Raw genomic sequence first — 19710 nt, 5'->3', positions numbered from 1 at the left:
TCCCATGGACAGAGGAGCCTAGCAGGCCATGGTCCATGGGGTCGCAGAGAGTCGGACACGACTGAAGCCACTAAGCATACATGTGATCTAACTACAGCAGAACTTTTTCCAAAACTGATGGGGTTGAGTATATAAAATATATATTTAGGTCACTAGACTGCTTAGTTTAACTAGGTAGTGTTTTCTAAGCATTCACAGTATTATCAGTTATTTTCTTGACTCTTTCAGGCAGCCCTTGACATTCGGCAGTCAGTGTTTGGTGGCAAAAATATTCACGTAGCAACAGCTCATGAAGACTTGGCGTATTCTTCTTATGTTCACCAGTATAGCTCTGGGAAATTTGACAATGCACTGTAAGTTCTACTTTCCTTTTCATGAGGAATTAAATGCTATTGCTATTTTGTTTTGTTTTGCTTTTTCCCTAACACAGTACTATTTAATGTATAAATTAATGGATTAAAGTTGTCCTCCTGGAACTTTAACAAGATCCCTAAAATGTTCTTTAAGTCATTTAAATCATCCCAATTTATAAGCCATTCATTTAGATCGTATGTGGTTTGACATTGAGACTTTTATATCATCATATAAAATGTCTTTTTTTTAAGTATCCCCTTCAGTAATTTTTCCTTGACTAATACAGTGGTGTACAAACCTGATCATAACATGCAGAAATACTGACTGACAGTCATCTTTTTTAATGCATAACTGAGCTTGTAAGAGAGAGAGAGGAAATTCCCAATGGCCAATAATGGACTAAAACCCAAAAGGGTAGGCATGAACTATGGTGTAACTGTTCTGGGGTGGTAAGGCTTGGAAGGCCTTAGAAGTTTCTGTAACCTTGGTTGAATACCAGTCCTGGTTTTAAGAGATAAGGCATTTAGCCCACAGGAGGCTGTGACTTAAAACTGAAGCCAAGATCAAAGCTACACCCTCAGGGAAAGGGTAGACCAGGGAAAAAACTGCCCACTAGCAAGAGAGGTGACATGGAAGTTTGTCCATCTTAGGCTGAGCTCTCAGTTGAACAAAACGAGCCTCATGGGGGAATTTATAGGCTATCGACTTCTCCCTTGTATTTGGGCATCATGCATACAGGAAACCCCAAACCAAGGAAAACATTAAGAAGTACTTTGAGACTGCTGATTTCTTTTAGGATGCTTTTAAGGAGAAAATACAAAGCTCTTGGTAATAGTTAACCTTCAGTCCAAGCCATACAGACTTCCCTTAGACCTAACTCTAACTAAGATGAACTCACCATAAAAAATGTTTTTAAATAAGGGAACATTTTCTCTGTGAGTGAGTCAGAAGGCATGATGAACAAGATTAGAACACTAAAAATATCAGTTAACAGAATGTTTTGGTTGATGCTATAAAGTAAGGATTCTTAGATGACTAAGGGTATAAATGGGTTGGCAAACTATGGCCTGAAGGCAAAATAAAGGTTAATTGGAACCTGGCAGTGCTCATGCACTCCTGTTTTGGGTGTGGTTGCTTTTATGCTACAACAGCAGAGTTGAATAGTTGGGACAGAGTGTGTACCGCATAATCTTGAGATGTTTACTGTATGGCCCTGTACAGGAAAAAAAAAATTGCTGACACTGATATAAAAGAAGGAATCAATAATGCTTTAGAGGGAAACTTAAGGAAAAAAGGCAGATATAAAAATAAACTGAGGAACTATATGTATGTCTGAGTCACTTTGCAATATACCTAACGCTTACACACACAGTAAATCAAGTATACTTCAATAACACAAATAAATGGGACTTTCCTGGCGGTTCAGTGGTTAAGACTCTACACTTGCACCACAGGGAGCATGAGTTATTTCTGGTTGGGGAACTAATATCCTACATGCCGCTTGGAGCAGCCAGAAATACACAGTAACATAAAATGACCGATACATGCTGCAGCTTGAATGAATCTTTAAAACAATGTGTAGGTGAAAGAAGCCAGCCACAGAGGACCGCATATTATATAATTTCATTTGTATGAAATGTCTAGACTAGGCAAGCCTGTAGAAACAGAAAGTAAATTGGTGGTTGCCTAGAGTTGGGGAAGTTGGAGGAAAATGAAGTGACTGCTAATGGGCACAAAGTTTCTATTGGGGGGGGATGAAAATATTGTGAAATTAATAGTGATATGTGCATAACTGTGAAATATGCCAAAAACCTTCTGTTGTACACTTTAAATTGTGGTGGTATGAATTATGTTAATAAACACTTATTATGAAAACAAATTATAATAGCTAGAATTAGAAAATAGTCATTGACATTAAAACTCAGTAGACAAATTAAATAGCATTAGATACAACTAAAGAGACAGCAGATTGGAAGATAGATCTGAGAAAATTGATGATCGCTTCAGTTCAGTAGCTCAGTCATGTCCGACTCGTTGCGACCCCATGGACTGCAGCATGCCAGGCCTCCCTGTCCATCACCAACTCCTGGAGTTTACTCAAACTCCTGTCCATCGAGTTGGTGATATCATCCAACCATCTTATCCTCTGTCATCCCCTTCTCCTCCTGCCTTCAATCTTTCCCAGCATCAGGGTCTTTTCCAATGAGTCAGTTCTCCACATCAGGTGGCCAAAGTATTGGAGTTTCAGCTTCAGCATCAGGCCTTCCAGTGATATTCAGGACTGATGTCCTTGAGGATTGACTGGTTTGATCTCCTTGCAGTCCAAGAAAGATGGGAATAGAAAGTGTAGAGTTGTTTGAAAGGAACTGGTAGATAAAATAGACAAATAACTTGCCTTCTGTTTGACAGGATGAGCCATGAAACAATAACCAAACATGTCAGATGAGAATACATGCTGTGAAGAAGAATAAAATAAGCTAAGAGTTTAGAGAGTGATGGTAGATTTTTTTAGGGTCTTCTGTATAGGCTGATCTGGAAAGAGTTCATTGAGGGTAAACCATGTGGATATTCAGGGAACAACCATTCCAGAGAGACAATAAAACAAATGCAAGAATCCTGGGCTAGAACTGCTTTACATGTTCAGAAAACTGCTGTTCCTATGTGGCTAGAAGGGAAAGAAGGAATTACTTCTGATAATGGTAGGAGATGTGGTCAGAGAGGTAACCCAGTGAAAGATCATATTGTATTAAGCCTTGTAGGCTGTGATAGTAATTTCACAGTTGGTTATGAGGGAGATAGATGGGAATCCACTGGGTGTTTAAAAGTTCATTTAATTATCCTTCAAATAAAAATAAAGGAGGGAAAAAAACTCAGTGTACAAAAGATTGGAATGTTAAAGCAAAAAACTTGTCCTTTACCACAGCTAGTTTTAGAAATTCTACCAGTATTATGTTATAAATTATGGGGGTTTTTAATGCCTAAATTATTTGTAACATAAAAGAAATGCCAGGATTTATCTTCTGTATTGCAGGTTTCATGCAGAAAGAGCTATTGGTATCATTACCCACATCCTACCTGAAGATCATCTTCTTTTGGCTTCTTCAAAGAGGGTGAAAGGTACCCTTTGTAATCTAGTCTCCTATAGATAGATAGATAGATGTATTTTAAGACTTCTTTAGCTGTCAATTATAATAGATGCCTACTCTCTGACATTTTAAAATTGATTAAAATAGGAATATTTGTTTGTTTCCTCAGAATTAGACTGTATATTACTAAAACAGACAATCACTGATTTAACATATTTGCCCACATCTCTAAGACTTTCCAGTGGTTCATAATGAAAAGTTGTTTGCTTCTCTCATACAACATTGTTAGTAAGCTGGAGTACCCTTCTTTCTTCCTTCCTTCTACTTGCCTCTTCCCTCCTTTTTCTCTTTCCTTTCATTCATTCATGCCTTTCTTTTGAGGGGAGGATTGAAGAATCACATGACACTGCAGATGGGTTTTCACACGCCTTCACCTTTATTGTGCAAGACTCTGAAACTCGGTTCCATATCAGGTTACCTTCAGTGTTGCAAGGCTCGTACCACATGCCACTTTCTTCTTTACTTTTTAACTCTTCTGCAGTCACTTACCAAGGGCCTTTCATTTTGCTGACGATTGGGTCACCCATGTGGTAATTCCTTGCATGATGAAGAACTTTTACCTTAATTCTGGAACTAGGCTTTACCTCCCCTTTAGGTTTGCATTTTTGAAGTCATGCAAGTAATACATGATGTCAAGAATTAAAAGAGAAAAAGTTAAGTTAATCGAAATCTCATCAATCCAGAATCAACATGTGGACAAATATTTTTTTTAGGCTTTTCTTTCTTCGAAGACTGAAATGAGTGAATAATTTTTTTTTTAGTTCTGTAATCTGCTTTGTTCACTCGATGTAGTACAAACATTTTCTCATTTCAATACATGTAGGTATATATCCTTTTTTCTGATGTTTTTTCTAGTTTTCTAATGTATTTAACTGCACATGTCTTATTGGACCTCTAAATTTTTTTTAATCTTTTGTTCTTTAAAAATGCTACAGTGAGCTAAATCTCTTACTTTTTGTGCATATGAACAATTTTCCTAGCAATAAAATTGCCCGGTTAAAGAATATGTATTTGTAAGACTTTAAATGGAGTTTGAGGGTCTCAAATAGGACTTTGAAGTTAAATTATCTTCTTATCTGATTGACTGGTCAAGTGAGTTAGGAGGAAACCAGTTCTTTTACTTCTATTTGGTTAAAGGTTATATAGTTTGCAAATGTGGTTTCACAGTTTTCAAGAGTGGTTAGGTAGTCCTTGACACAGTTTCACAATTTAAAAAAATTTGCCTTTTCATTCTTGTCTTTCTTCTGTTTGCTTAAAAAACAATTTCACGTCAGCAGAGCAAACCGATCTGGTAAAATAGTAATTCTGCAAAATAATTTGTTGTATACTGTTGTTTTTCTTACATTTGAAATCCATTATACTATGCAAAATAGAATGACCCCAAAAGTGTTTTGTTTTGTTTTTTCATTAAAATGGAATACGCTCATCTTTACCAGTTCTTTGGTATGTTATATGGTTTATGGTTCTAAACCATAAACATATATAAGTGTATACAAGTAACATTTATAAAATTCAATTCTAAAGTTTATGTTCTGATGAGCTTTGATACATGGTTTGAAAGTGCACTGATTTTATTGCCTTCTTATTCATAGCACTTATTTTAGAGGAGATTGCTATTGATTGTCATAATAAAGAAACTGAACAGAGGCTGCTTCAAGAAGCTCATGATTTGCACCTGTCTTCACTCCAACTAGCTAAAAAAGCTTTTGGAGAATTTAATGTACAGACTGCAAAACACTATGGAAACCTTGGAAGACTTTATCAGTCAATGAGAAAATTTAAGGTAGGAGCACATTTTACTGTATTTTTCTGTCTAAGTAATCTTAGGTAATAAAGTATAATGTGAATAATAAATCTTAAGTAATGCTTCCTCAGTAATCTTAAATTATGAAGTATACATTTATTGTACTTCCATATTATTTCACATAAGAATTGAGAAAATAGCTAGTATAAAACAGTCAAAATATAAATAAAATTCAAAAATACAAACCATAGAAAAAAATATATATCAGACTTAAAACATAGCTCTTAGCTAATAGTTTAAATCGAACACTTAGAATGCCTGACACATAGTTAGATGTGCAAGAAATGTAAGATAATGCAAGTATTGTATAATTGTAGTGGTAAAAATATACTGAATTTAGTTTCCTTTTAGAACTTTAGGTTATAAATTCTTATTACTGTTCATTCAGTTCAGTCGCTCAGTTGTGTCCGACTCTTTGTGACCCCATGAATCACAGCACGCCAGGCCTCCCTGTCCATCACCAACTCCCGGAGTTCACTCACACTCATGTCCATCGAGTCAGTGATGCCATCTAGCCATCTCATCCTCTGTCGTCCCCTTCTCCTCCTGCCCCCAATCCCTCCCAGCATCAGGGTCTTTTCCAATGAGTCAACTCTTCGCATGAGGTGGCCAAAGTATTGGAGTTTCAGCTTCAGCGTCAGTCCTTCCAGTGAACACCCAGGACTGATGTCCTTTCGGATGGACTGGTTGGATCTCCTTGCAGTCCAAGGGACTCGCGAGAGTCTTCTGCAACACCACAGTTCAAAAGCATCAATTCTTATAGAGTCACAGTAAGAAAGGAATGAGAGTTGCTATCTAAGACATTCATTTTTATCTGAAAATCAGTTTACACATTCCTCAGTTAACCTGTTTATTGAGATAAAAATTGTCAAAACTCCAAAAAATGAAATAATAAAATATACTTCTATGTAAAATAATATAGTTTCTTAACACAGTTCAATTAAATTTTGAAGTGTGTTAAATTGAAAGAAGTTTTCATTTTAGAATATTTTGATATTAATTTCTTCTAACAGCTTTTCATTACATGGACACGTTTTCTCTTGTCCTTTTGGTGTGTTTCAGTGTTTTGTCAGCTCATGTGCATAGCTTCCCGAAGCCAGTGATGCTTCCCATAGGCAGCTTTTGGAACAATGTAGTGTCTTCTCTGATCGGATTACCTTACGCCATCCATAAGCTGTTTTTGGCATTTAGAAGAATGTTACTAATTGGATAAGAGTTGTTGACATAGTAAAAAGTATAACCTAATGGTTAATACAGCTTGATTATTTTTCAGGAAGCTGAAGAAATGCACATCAAAGCAATTCAGATTAAAGAACAACTTCTTGGTCAAGAAGATTATGAAGTAGCCCTTTCGGTGGGACATCTGGCTTCTTTATATAATTATGACATGAATCAGTATGAAAATGCTGAGAAACTTTATTTGCGATCTATAGCAATTGGTATGTTACTTTAAAATTGTTTTAATTGATGAGAGATCAACATGTCTTATATGTTGTATAGGGAAGTGTTATTATTAAGACTTAAATGAGTTTAGAGCTGCTCAGGATCTCCAGGAGCCACTGAGAAGTCTTCTAAAACATTTTGCTAAAGATTATTTACCGATAATTGAAGCCAGGAATAAGAAATATGACAGTAGCGTGTCAAGTAAAGGCGAGAATAGTCATTTTAAAAATTTGTATAAACACTACCTCTAGCCCATCCTCACCCTTCTCCTGATTTTAAATTAGACAAAGTTTAGCTGTTTTAGAACTTGATATAAATGAAATACAATGTATCTTTTTATATGCTTTGTTTCTTTTGGTGAACATCAATTGTAAAATACATCAGTGTTGTTCATATCCCTGTTGCTTGTTAATTTCTAGTGCCTTGTAATATTGTATTGAATTAGTATGTCATTATTTATCCATTCTACTATTAGTTGATATTTGAATTGTTTTCAGTTCAGACCGATCACAAAATAAAGTACTGTGGTCATCATCTAATGTTGTGCCTGTTAAAACTCTTCTCATGTTTTTATTGAATTTGTCTGTCACTTTCTTCTTGGTTTATGGAAGTTCCTTATATACTTTAGATGTAACAAGCCCTTTGTTAGTTAAACATGTTGCAGATAACTGTCCCTGTACTGCTTGTTTCTTAACGGTGCCTTTCAAAGAACAAACGTTCTTAAAATTTAATGTAATATTAATTACATATAATATTGTAATTATTGCTCTTTTATTTTATGGTTGACACTTTTTAAATTGTGTTTTGGAAATATTTTTCTACCCCAAAGTCAGAAGATACTCTTTCGGGAGATTATCTTCTGGAAATTTGTGAGGTAGCGATCAAATTTCTTCCCCTCTTCCTTTTTCCCTTCTGTATGGATATACAGTTGACCAGGACCGTTTTTTCAAAACACTGTCTTTCCCCTCTGCTGTGCTACCTTTGCCTCAAATCATATATCCGTGTATGTGAAGATTCCTCATTATCCATAATAGAGTATCTTGCTTAACCCTACAATACACAAAAAGTAGTTTTAGAATTGTTAACCCATAGTACTATGAACACCAGAGTTACTGCTTAGAGCCTAATAATTCATTTACATTTTACCTTGTCCTTAACCTGAAGGTATATAATCAGAATACTGTATTCAGAATTTACTTAGGTTGCTTATCTCCCTGCCACCTGCTATCAGTTAAGTTACTCATTTAGGAGAGAACTAGGTTCATTTGCTTATGTTTGTGTAACATTCCCCTGTTTTTATTTAGTCTGCTAAATTATTTGACTGTGAAATATTAATACTCTGAAAAGTTAGAACTGTGGAGTTCCCTGGCAGTCCAGTGGTTAAAACTCCTCACTGTCACTGCTGAGGGCCTGGGTTTGATCCGTAGTCAGGGAACTAAGATCCCACAAGCCACACGGCATAACCAAAAAAAATAGTCAGCTGTGCAGAAAGGTCTTCTCACAGAAGTGTGACTGCCCTTAATTTCTCCTCGCCAGTCATTCCTGTGAGTAACTGGTCTTGTTAGTTTCTCATCTATTTTTCCTGTGTTTTTTGTTTTTGTTTTTTATTTTTGACTGTGCTGGGTCTTGTTGCTGTGCACAGCTTCTCGTTGCTGAGCGCGGGCTCTCGGCATGCAGGCTCTGGTAGTTGGGGCACGTGGCCTCGTAGTTGTGTCTCTCAGCGCTAGAGCTTGGACTCGGTAGAGTGGTTGTGGCTCTCTGGCTTAGTTGCCCCAAGGCATGTGGGATCCCCCCAGACCAGAGAGCGAACCTGTTTTCCCTGCATTGGCAGGTGGATTCTTAACAACTGGACTACCAGTGTCGCGCTTCTGTATATTTTCTGGCATAAGAGTTCAGAGACATAAATATTTTACTTTACATAAAAGGTGGCATACTCCAGATACTTTGCTTTTTTAAAAACAGTATGCCCTGTAAATGAGCTAGGAGGTCTTCATAAACTCCCTTCAAACTGAAATTTTATAATTTTATTCTAGAGAGACCAATGACCTTAGACAAGAGAATTTTTTTTAAGTCTTAGAAGTAGGCTGTGAGTAAGACTGTGTCCGTAAACCCTGATAAAAGAATTGAATCTGTTTCAACTTGAGGGTGGAATGATTGGGAGTTTGGGACTGATAAACACACTGCTGAGTATAAAACAGATAACTAGTGAGAACCCACTGCTCGATGTTCTGTGGTGACCTAAATGGGAAGGAAATATAAAAAAGGGTGGAGACATATATATATCGAAGAAGGCAGTGGCAGCCCACTCCAGTACTCTTGCCTGGAAAATCCCATGGATGGAGGAGCCTGGGAGGCTGCAGTCCATGGGGTCGCTAGGAATTGGACACGACTGAGCAACTTCACTTTCACTTTTTACTTTCATGCATTGGAGAAGGAAATGGCAACCCACTCCAGTGTTCTTGCCTGGAGAATCCCAGGGACGCGGGAGCCTGGTGGGCTGCCGTCTTGGGTCGCGCAGAGTCGGACACGACTGAAGTGATCAGCATTACACAGCATGTATGCATGGCTGATTCACTTTGCTGTATAGCAAGAAACTAGCACAATGTTGTAAAGCAACTGTATTCCAGTAAAATTTTTTTTAATTGAATCTATTCTTTTTAAAAGGAATAAAACAAAGACACCCTATTTTAAAGAACTAAGCTTATATTGTAGAAACTACTTGTTATTTCATTATTTGAGCTTCCTTTCTTTTTCTGTTTACTTTCAGGGAAGAAACTTTTTGGTGAAGGCTACAGTGGACTGGAATATGATTACCGAGGTCTCATTAAACTTTACAACTCCATTGGAAATTATGAGAAAGTGTTTGAGTATCACAATGTTCTGTCTAACTGGAACCGGTTACGAGATCGGCAGTATTCCGTGACCGATGCTCTTGAGGACGTCAACACCAGCCCCCAGTCCACTGAAGAAGTGGTGCAGTCCTTCCTGATTGCGCAGAATGTCGAGGGACCGAGCTGCTGAGGGAAGACCTCAGTTCACTAACTTACCTTTTCCCAGATTCCAGGGAATTCATACTGTGAAATCAAAACCGTGTTTTTTAGGGGGCTGGAATTTGCATTGAAACACTGGTCCAGTCCTTTGACCCTATTTGGGTGATCCCTTTCTTGCAGAGTGTCCGTAGGAATAAGCATATATTCAGTTATGTTCAGCATGTACCGCATGTATAAGTAGTCTGGCCCATATTTTCAACCTCGTAGAACAAACAACAGGAATTTTTTGTTTTCTCTTTTTAAAAAAAAGTAATTCATTTTGCAGAAAGCCTGAAAGAAAAAAAGAACCCCTAAATAAAACTATTTAAGAGTTTAAAAGAATTGCATTCTTATTATGTAAGGATGATTTTAACAACTTTTTAACATATAATTCTTCCTTGAGGAGGTATTCAATACTGTACTGTAAAGAAATTTTATGGGGAAAATCTTTATACACAGTATAGAAAAGTTAACACAACTATTAAGAGCAGAGGGACATCCTGACTTAGGTTTGGCAACCTTACCTAGAGAAATGCATACAGCCACTCCAGGGCTGTATGACAAGGGGGAAGGACTGTCAGATTCATCTGAACTGGACCAGTGTTGACCTGTAAGTAATAGAAAAGCTGATAAACCAGCAGTTTTAACTCTTTGGTTGTTTTGGTTTTGTTGTGTTTTTGGGGGGTACAAAAAGGCAAGATGCTCTGATCGCTTTTGCTAACAGGACCAGGAGGATCTGAAAAGGACCAGCCTAATGTAGAAAGGGGTTATTTGGACCAGAGGTTTTAGATGATTATTTTAGCCCCTGCCTTTACTTTTATCGTAGAATGATTTCATTTAGATGTATTATGAAAACTGATAATACAAAAATTGTATTCATGTAATAGACACCAGATTAGGGAAATTTGGCCGTTTCAGTGGCATATCTTCAGTCAAGGCACACAGACGGCAGTGCCCTAAGCAAGTCTATAAATATCTGCTGCAGCCATCCCTCTCATTTTATATGCTACCCTAATAACGCAGTGTGCAAGTATATTGGCTGAGTCATGAAATAGCTCATGTCCAGATGGGAATTTTAGGTCAATGTTTGGTTTATGGGGATTAATGGAAAAACAAATGCCGCCTAATAAGCAATTCTTAGAAATCCTTCATGTTTATGATAAAAAAAAAAATGCAAGCAATAGATCATTTTATATGAAATTCAAGAGTCAAATGTAAAGATTTCCCCTAATGATATATCTATTTCACTAACTCCTCTTTCTGTTTATTGGGTTTTGATTTTTCATTTAAGCCAGTCAAGTTGTTTAATGTTGAGGTGATATTCAAATTTGAGAAGTTGTAACATGTAGCAATTCAAGAAACAAAAAAGGTCTGTTGCCCTTACCTCAGTTCTTATTATAGTGGCCTGTTTGGTGCCTCTATAGTTAAGAATCAGGGTTTTCCCCCCTATTTTCAGGGGTTCATGACTTGGCTGTTAAGAGTTGTTGCTCCTGGCTAATGCTTGGAGTGGTCTGTGGGTGGGTGGATGTGTGCTGAATTTAGGTTTTCTGTCTAACAGGCGTGTTGGGATGGGAGGGGGGGAAATCTAGACTGCCCACCACGTGGAGTGCAGAAGAAGTAATTGGAAATTTCAGATCAATTCAATTTTAAACACTTTTTTGGCCTTCCCAAATATAACCTTGTTTAAAGCTGTTATTTGCCATCTTGTTAGTTATGATCCCACCGTTTTTAAGTTCCCAGGAGAGGATTCCCTAGGGGAGGTAGAAGAAATGAAACAAGCCCAGATGTCTTTAAGATGATAGCTGTGTGATTTCGAACGCTGGGTTTAATGCTCATACTGAATTATTTTGAATTGAAAAGAGCGCATTGGCACACCTTCCCCTCCCCCTCCCAGTTAATTGCAATCTAATGCCAAGAGGCACCTCTTTATTAATTACCAAATAGTCTGTGTGACCAAGGACTAACATTTTTAAGTTACTCAGCTCTATCCTCGTGGGCCTATATATTTAATACCTCCAAAGATTTTAAGGATAGGCTTTGTATACTTTTGTTGGTTATTTAGAGTCCTGTGGTATGTTTGTGGTATAGGAATGTCATGGTAAATTGTTTTTCAATAAATATTTTGAAACTTATGTTTTCATATGAAGTTTTTTTTTTTTTTAATCTGTATTTTTGGTTTTGTGCATATACAGCATTTCCTAGGATAAAATCCAGCAAATGACTTAAGGCCTCATCTTCTCTAATTCAGTTTGAACTCAGATCACACTCAGTGATAAAGCAACATGATATTTAGAAGCCTAGGATCACAGGGTGATGTTAAATGACAGCCAGTTTTTCTTAAAAAAAAAAAAAAAAATCATTGTTAATAGTTTGCCATATTGCCACTGCTTTAATGTAGTTTTCTATAAATCCATATACTTAATGCAGACACTCTAGATTGAGAAAAGAGATTGCCAGTTTCTGATAGTGATATAACTTAATATGCTATTATTTCTGGTTCTAATGAAGAATAATACCCTAATAATTTTAAGTGTGGGTTTTATCCTTTTAGTTGGAATGCTTAGGATAAGTTAGAGAGGTGAATATCATCATGATTTATGGGGGTAGGGGAAAACAGTCTCAAAGAGAGTAAAATTTACTTCACAATAACCAATTGCTTGAACAGATTTTTCGTATATGGTGGGGTTGTGTATAAGAAAGCATAGACCAACTTAAAAGATTTTTCTGGCAGTTCAACAAAGTAATATTAAGTAAGAGGCCTTTGGTCTTGTCCTTTCCTGGCTTTGTTCTCTCTTGTACTCGGGTTTTTTTCCCTAAAGTTTGGCGCTGCTCAAGTTGGGTGCATCAGGGAGCCCTGTAACACTCCTGTACCACACAGGTGGCCAGTCACTCCTTTCTTCAGTTTCAGAGAGCCAGTTGAGGGTTTTTTAGACCATAATTTTTATGGGTCGCCAAAGCTGACTTTGCCCAAAGCATTAGGACCCTTACATTATCAAAGCTCTGTCTCTGTTCAGCAGAAACAGCTGGCTGTTGCTTTGGAATAGCCTCCACGCAGGTGTGCTTTGTTTTGTGAAAATGAAAGATTGGACAAAGACCTTTGTAACACTCTTAGCCTGTTAGAGTTCATAATTTTGAGAAAACCAGATCAAGCAGCTGCAGTCTTATAAATAGCGTGCCATTTGGCTGCCCCTGACAGTGCAGACAGAATGCTGAACAGTAAACACACGCCTAGAACATGATGGAAACTTTGGACCATACTTTACAGACAGAAAGAATGGTCTGCTAAGTAGGAGGAGGGACAGCAGGCTTTCCCCACTATCCAAAAGTAGAGTGTTCCCATGAAACCTCTGTAAGCCAAAATAGGTGAACAGCAGAGTGGCAGTTAGTTTAGGGCACATCTTGCCAGTCGATGCACAAAATACACAGAGAAAGCATAGAAGCTCACACGGGCAAAGCTGTGGCGGCTTGAAGCTGAGGTGCTGAACGCAGTTCCAAGAGAGGAGCGTGGCGGTGCCCTCCCACTGCTCGCTGCTGCTGCCTCCTCAACAGCCATGCGTGTGCAGACACACGCAGAACGCCATTTTTGCTGTTCACCTTTATTTGTGAAAGTGATGGTTTTTGGATCTGTTTTCGGTTAGTAAAAACAGGCGCTAATGCAGGTCTTTGATAAAAGCAAAGTAGGATAAAGTGAACTTTCAGAAAGAGGAGGATACTTGTATTAAACTGTCACTCTATTTTTTTTCCCCCTGAATCTGTAGCCTGGCTACTTCCAAACTGTTCTTTTTCTGGATGGCAAAGTTACTACTGGAAAAATATTTATAAGTAAAAGCGTCTCTAAGACTTTTATTTTTGCTCTAAGAATTAGCATATATATTTCACCTCTTGGAGGACCTCAGTTCTTGCTAGAAAATTCCTTTTTTTTTAATCTGACATTTTAATTCATCTCCAGCTTGAACATTAGTAGTTGTCCACAAATCTCAGGAATGTTTTAGGCAGAAAACTGGTTTTACCCTGTTGGTGACCTGAAGGAGTGTGCTTGAGGATTTGTTAAAATAATTGCTGTTCTTTAATTGCAATCCTAGGCATATATAGCATGAGTGGCCTTAGTGAGTTTGTTGAAGTGCACATTTTTCTTTCAAAAGTAAAATTTAAGATTAAAAATATATGCTCTATATAGATATCTAGAAAACTTGGTTTGTGGTGCACACGTGTTGGATCACTAAATAACTGCAGGTACCGTTTCTGTAACATGACTCATTTCTGTCGATTCCTTTTATGGGAAGATCTGTTGCCATGGTAACTAAAAACTTTTCACTTTAGTTCTACTTTTATGATGTGAATGAATGCTATGTTTTATTAAATATTACCAGGTCAGTACTATTTTTATACTTTATTAAGCAACCGGGGATTTTAGTTTAATAGACTCAAAAAGCTCTTACGGAAACAAAAGCAAATCACTATCAATTCTTTACATGAAAATCCCCACTAACAGTGCCACAGTAATTTCTATAGAAATATCTAAGGTCATCGATGGGTTTTTTAAAGACAATTCTTCATTGTGTCAGAATGACCTTTCATATCACCCTTACCACAAACTTGTAGTGCCCACCATTATTTGTAACCATTAATACCATACTAAGTATGTTTGTAACCAGCATTGTGATATATTCTGTACTTGTATTGCTAAAAATGAATTATCGACTTAATAAATATAGTGTTCCTGCACTCACAGTGTATCTGTTTCCAGTTTAGTTGTGCTTACTTTTGGTTGGGACTTGGGACTGTTTAAACATCACAGACTCTTTTGTTAGTGAACAACACGAGAGAAACGGCCAGAACTAGAGCAGCGGTGCCCTCTTTCTGGTGAGACGTGTGGCAGGGGAGACGCTTGGTAACAGCACCTAAGACGGCGCTTATGAAAGTACTTTGGAAACACACGCACTGCATGAATGCAGAGGGCTTTGGGGACTTTACAAAAGTAATCACACCCTTCTTTTCCCTCGGCTCACGCAAAGGCTGAGGAAGGGTGATGAGACAGATAAAGCTCTGCTGGGTGTCTGTCAGGGGCGAGTACCCTGGGCATGGGTTATGCTTCCAGCCCTGCCTCTTAACGCTAGGAATTTGAGATGTGTCATTATAAGCCTCTTTGTGTTTCATTTCCTCGTATGAAAGGTGGGGTCAGCTTAGGTCTTTTTCAAAATCCACCATGAAACAGCATGAATCTAAAGCACTGAAAACAATGACAGGAAATGAAACCAGATTATGAAGAAAACTGATGAATGTTAGGCAAAGCCCCACCTTCATTTGGAATGGTCAGCATTGACTTCCATCACCTGCCACCTTTGGTGATATATATATATCACCAGTTTGTTGTTTTTTTTTTTTGGCCGAGCCATGTAGCTTCGAGATCTTAATTCCCTGACCTGGGATTGAACCTGCATCTTCAGCAGTGAAAGGGCAGAGTCCTAACAACTGGACCACCAGGGAATTCCCTGGTGTTACTGAATTTAAATTTATTTCCTTTTCCATCTCCATGACTCTGAACATGCTCTTCTATTGCTGAAAATGCCATTTCTTGCATAAACTCTCTCATCAGGCTGAAAGGACAAGGGAAGCTTGAGTTGCCACTTGGTGCTTAGTTATGCAGCATTTTATTTGAAGTTTTGTTAAAGCCATTGTCGTATGATCATATGTACACCCGTGTTCACAGCAGCATTACTCACCATAACCAAAAGGTGAAAGCAACAAAAGGTAGCCCATACACACAGCATAATGTTCTTCAGCCTTAAACAGGAAGGAAATTCTGACTCCTGCTACAATTTGGATGAACTTTGAGGGCATTATGTTTGTATAAGCCAGTCACAAAGGGGAAAGCAAGTAAATGGTGTTTATGATTCTATTCACATGAGGTATCTAGGCTAGTCATGCTCAGAAAATGGCATGATAGTTGTCAGGCTGGGGAGGAGGAAAATGGGGAGTGGCTGCTTCATGGGTGTAGAGTTTCAGTTTTGCAAGATAACAGTGTTCTGGAGATCAGTTGCATAATTAACACCACACTTACAAATAGTTAAAATGGTAAATTTTATGAGTTACTATAATTTTTTAAAGTTTCTGGATAACTGCATAAAGCAGTTAAGTCAGGCATGATATATGAAGTTTGAAAAGAGTGTGAGTGTACTCTTCCAGACAGTATATTGATAAGCCTTGTGAGATACATTTGTGAATTAGAACATTGATGTAACATGTCAAAATAGATTGGCATTTAACTTCCTGCTTAGCACAGAATCAGGTGGTTTTTCACTCATCAGTTCAGTTCAGTTCAGTCGCTCAGTTGTGTCTGACTCTTTGCGACCCCATGAATCGCAGCACGCCAGGCCTCCCTGTCCATCACCAACTCCAGGAGTTCACTCAAACTCAACGTCCATTGAGTCAGTGATGCCATCCAGCCATCTCATCCTCGGTCGTCCCCTTCTCCTCCTGCCCCCAATCCCTCCCAGCATCAGAGTCTTTTCCAATGAGTCAACTCTTCTCATGAGGTGCCCAAAGTACTGGAGTGTTCAGCTTTAGTATCATTCCTTCCAAAAAACACCCAGGGCTGATCTCCTTTAGAATGGACTGGTTGGATCTCCTTGCAGTCCAAGGGACTCTCAGGAGTCTTCTCCAACACCACAGTTCAAAAGCATCAATTCTTTGGTGCTCAGCTTTCTTCACAGTCCAACTCACATCCATACATGACCACTGGAAAAACCATAGCCTTGACTAGACGGACCTTTGTTGGCAAAGTAATGTCTCTGCTTTTCAATATGTTATCTAGGTTGGTCATAACTTTTCTTCCAAGGAGTAAGCGTCTTTTAATTTCATGGCTGCAGTCACCATCAGCAGTGATTTTGGAGCCCCCAAAAATAAAGCCTGACACTGTTTCCACTGTTTCCCCATTTCCCATGAAGTGATGGGACCAGATGCCATGGTCTTTGTTTTCTGAATGTTGAGCTTTAAGCCAACTTTTTCACTCTCCTCTTCCACTTTCATCAAGAGGCTTTTTAGTTCCTCTTCACTTTCTGCCATAAGGGTGGTATCATCTGCATATCTGAGGTTATTGATATTTCTCCCGGCAATCTTGATTCCAGCTTGTGTTTCTTCCAGCCCAGCGTTTCTCATGATGTACTCTGCATATAAGTTAAATAAGCAGGGTGACAATATACAGCCTTGACGTACTCCTTTTCCTATTTGGAACCAGTCTGTTGTTCCATGTCCAGTTCTAACTGTTGCTTCCTGACCTACATATAGGTTTCTCAAGAGGCAGGTCAGGTGGTCTGATATTCCCATCTCTTTCAGAATTTTCCACAGTTTATTGTGATCCACACAGTCATTTGGAAAACTCAGCAGTGGCCACAGGACTGGAAAATGTCAATCTTCATTCCAATCCCAAAGAAAGACAATGCCAAAGAATGCTCAAACTACCGCACAATTGCACTCATCTCACACGCTAGTAAAGTAATGCTCAAAATTCTCCAAGCCAGGCTTCAGCAATACGTAAACCGTGAACTTCCAGATGTTCAAGCTGGTTTTAGAAAAGGCACGGGAACCAGAGATCAAATTGCCACCATCCGCTGGATCATCGAAAAAGCAAGAGAGTTCCAGAAAACATCCATTTCTGCTTTATTTTCACTCATGCTGCTACTTAAATAGTTTTGAGTATTCTGGTCTGTCAGTGGCTGTGGCCTGCTGCCAGTCCACATTCTACAACTGTTGTGTTGCTGTTACGGTCATCACAGATCTCTATACAAGATGAAAAAGGAAAAAAAAAAAGAGTAGTTATTTAAAAAACCACCCTTGGCACTTTTTGACCAGGAGGAAGTTTACCTAGTATGTATTTGATCAGACAAATCAAATCTTTAACTTTTTAGAACTAAAAGCTGCTTTAGATAAATCTTATCAGAAGGTGAGAGTTCCAGGGAGCCAAGGTGCTTATGATAAAAATGAAGAATTAGAAATGGAGCTGGACAGAAGTAAGAGTGCTTGGTTAGAACCGGTTGGGATCCAAATGGCTGCATATTTACAAGGGGAGACCGTGAGATCATAGGGTTACAGCAGCAGGTGCTGGCAACGACCTGGGGTCTGGGGCAGTTCAAAGAAAGCTCAAGGTTTTCAGTGATGCAGGGATGTGGCTGAGACCAAATCCTCAGTGGTCACCCACTCCATTTCTGTGTGCCTGGACTGGGAGTGGGTACCCACTCCAGTTATTCTTGGGCTTCCCTTGCGGCTCAGCTGGTAAAGAATCTGCTTGCAATGTGGGAGGCCTGGGTTCGATCCCTGAGTTGGGAAGATCCCCTGGAGAAGGGAAAGGCTACCCACTCCAGTATTCTGGCCTGGAGAATTCCATGGACTGTATAGTCCATGGGGTCGCAAAGAGTCGGACACAACTGAGCGACTTTCACACATGAACTGTAAGTGGGGCTTCCCAGGTGGTGCTAGTGGTAAAGGACGTGCCTACCAATCAGGAGATGCAACAGACAGGGGTTCAATCCCTGAGTCAGGAAGATCCCCTGGACGAGGGCATGGCAACCCACGCCAGTATTCTTGCTTGGAGACTCCCATGGACAGAAAAGCCTGGTAGACTACAGTCCATAGGGTCGCAAAGAGTCAGACACGACTGAGTGACTTAGTACACACACATGAACTGTGATTGCTCCATTATAATTTCAGTTTGTTATCATTATACAGCAATAGATAATAATTCCAGCAATAGAGGATGCATTAAATTATGGCCCATCCACCCAGTGGCGTGCATAGTCATTAAAAATTACACTTACCATATATAATAGTATGGGGAAAAGGTCATGACAGAAATAAAGCTGGAGGTCAAAACATAAATCAATACAAAATATGAATGAAACAGAAAAAAGAGCATATATGCCAATATGTTGAATGTGGTTACCTCTTTATTAGTAGAGTGGCAGGTATTAAAAAAGTACTGTATAGTATTTTCCAATATAATTAATACATATAATAAAAAATTCGTGATAAAAAACCCATGTAACTAACCTTGCAGTTTTTGCCTTTATAAGCCGCCCCCGTTTTGTAGGCCAGTGGAAGACAATTCAAGTGCTTCTTGAATCTGTGTCTCTGAGGCTGTAGTCCTAACAAATCCCAAATACACACCTTTTTATTTCAGTTCGGTCCCTTGTTTCTAAAAGTTTGGTTAACAGTGCCACATTATACCAAATCTTAATTGGCGTAAACCAAAAATATTAATGAACAGCTCCTGTGGAACTGGAGTTCAGGAGTGGCTTCACCGAGTTGTTCTAGCTCAGCGGACCTCATGAGACGGTAATTATGGCAACCTTAGACTTGGCTGCTGCTGGAGAATCTGCTTCCAAGCTGGCTCACATACACGGCTGTTGGCAAGAGGTCTCAGTTCCTCCTCGTGTGGGCCGCTTGATGGGGCTGTGAGTCTTTTTGACACAGCCACTGACTTACCCCAGGACAAATCATTCCAACAGAAAGAGCCACAGTATCTTTTATGACCTACCCCAGGAAGTCATAACTCCTCATTTTCACCATACTCTATTCATTGGAAGTTGGTCCTCCCCAAGAACAGCTCACAAGGGAAGGGGAATTAAAACCCTTGTCCTGAAAGAAGGAATATCAGAATTTGTGAGTATATGTATTTTTGTTTGTTTACTTATGGCTGCTTTGGCTCTTTGTTGCTGCGTGGGGGCTTTCTCTTTGTGTGGTGAGCAGCGGCTACTCGTTGCAGTGACTTCTCGTTGCAGAACATAGGCTCTCGAGCTCAGTATCTGGGGCTCACTGAGGCATGTGGGATCTTCCTGGACCAGGGATCAAACCTGTGTCCCTGAATTACCAGGCAGATTCTTTACCACTGGACCACCAGGGAAGTCCAAGTATTTGTGGATGTATTTTCAAACCTCCA

General features: G+C 38.9%; 1 protein-coding gene across 2 annotated transcripts in view; it reads left to right on the top strand.

The window, feature by feature from the left end:
• Positions 1-14508, top strand: part of APPBP2 (amyloid beta precursor protein binding protein 2) — a 61012-nt gene extending 46504 nt beyond the window's left edge. For both annotated transcript variants that reach the window (XM_055577396.1, XM_055577394.1), the window contains exons 9-13: positions 229-353; positions 3386-3471; positions 5093-5283; positions 6578-6743; positions 9515-14508. In XM_055577396.1, coding sequence (XP_055433371.1) covers positions 229-353; positions 3386-3471; positions 5093-5283; positions 6578-6743; positions 9515-9768 — 822 coding nt within the window. In that variant the 3' untranslated portion in view covers positions 9769-14508. The remainder of the gene's footprint in view (positions 1-228; positions 354-3385; positions 3472-5092; positions 5284-6577; positions 6744-9514) is intronic.
• Positions 14509-19710: the final 5202 nt, after the last annotated feature.

This window comes from Bubalus kerabau, chromosome 4 (genome assembly GCF_029407905.1).
Source record: "Bubalus kerabau isolate K-KA32 ecotype Philippines breed swamp buffalo chromosome 4, PCC_UOA_SB_1v2, whole genome shotgun sequence".
NCBI lineage: Eukaryota > Metazoa > Chordata > Mammalia > Artiodactyla > Bovidae > Bubalus > Bubalus kerabau.
This window is presented reverse-complemented; position numbering and strand designations above follow the sequence as displayed.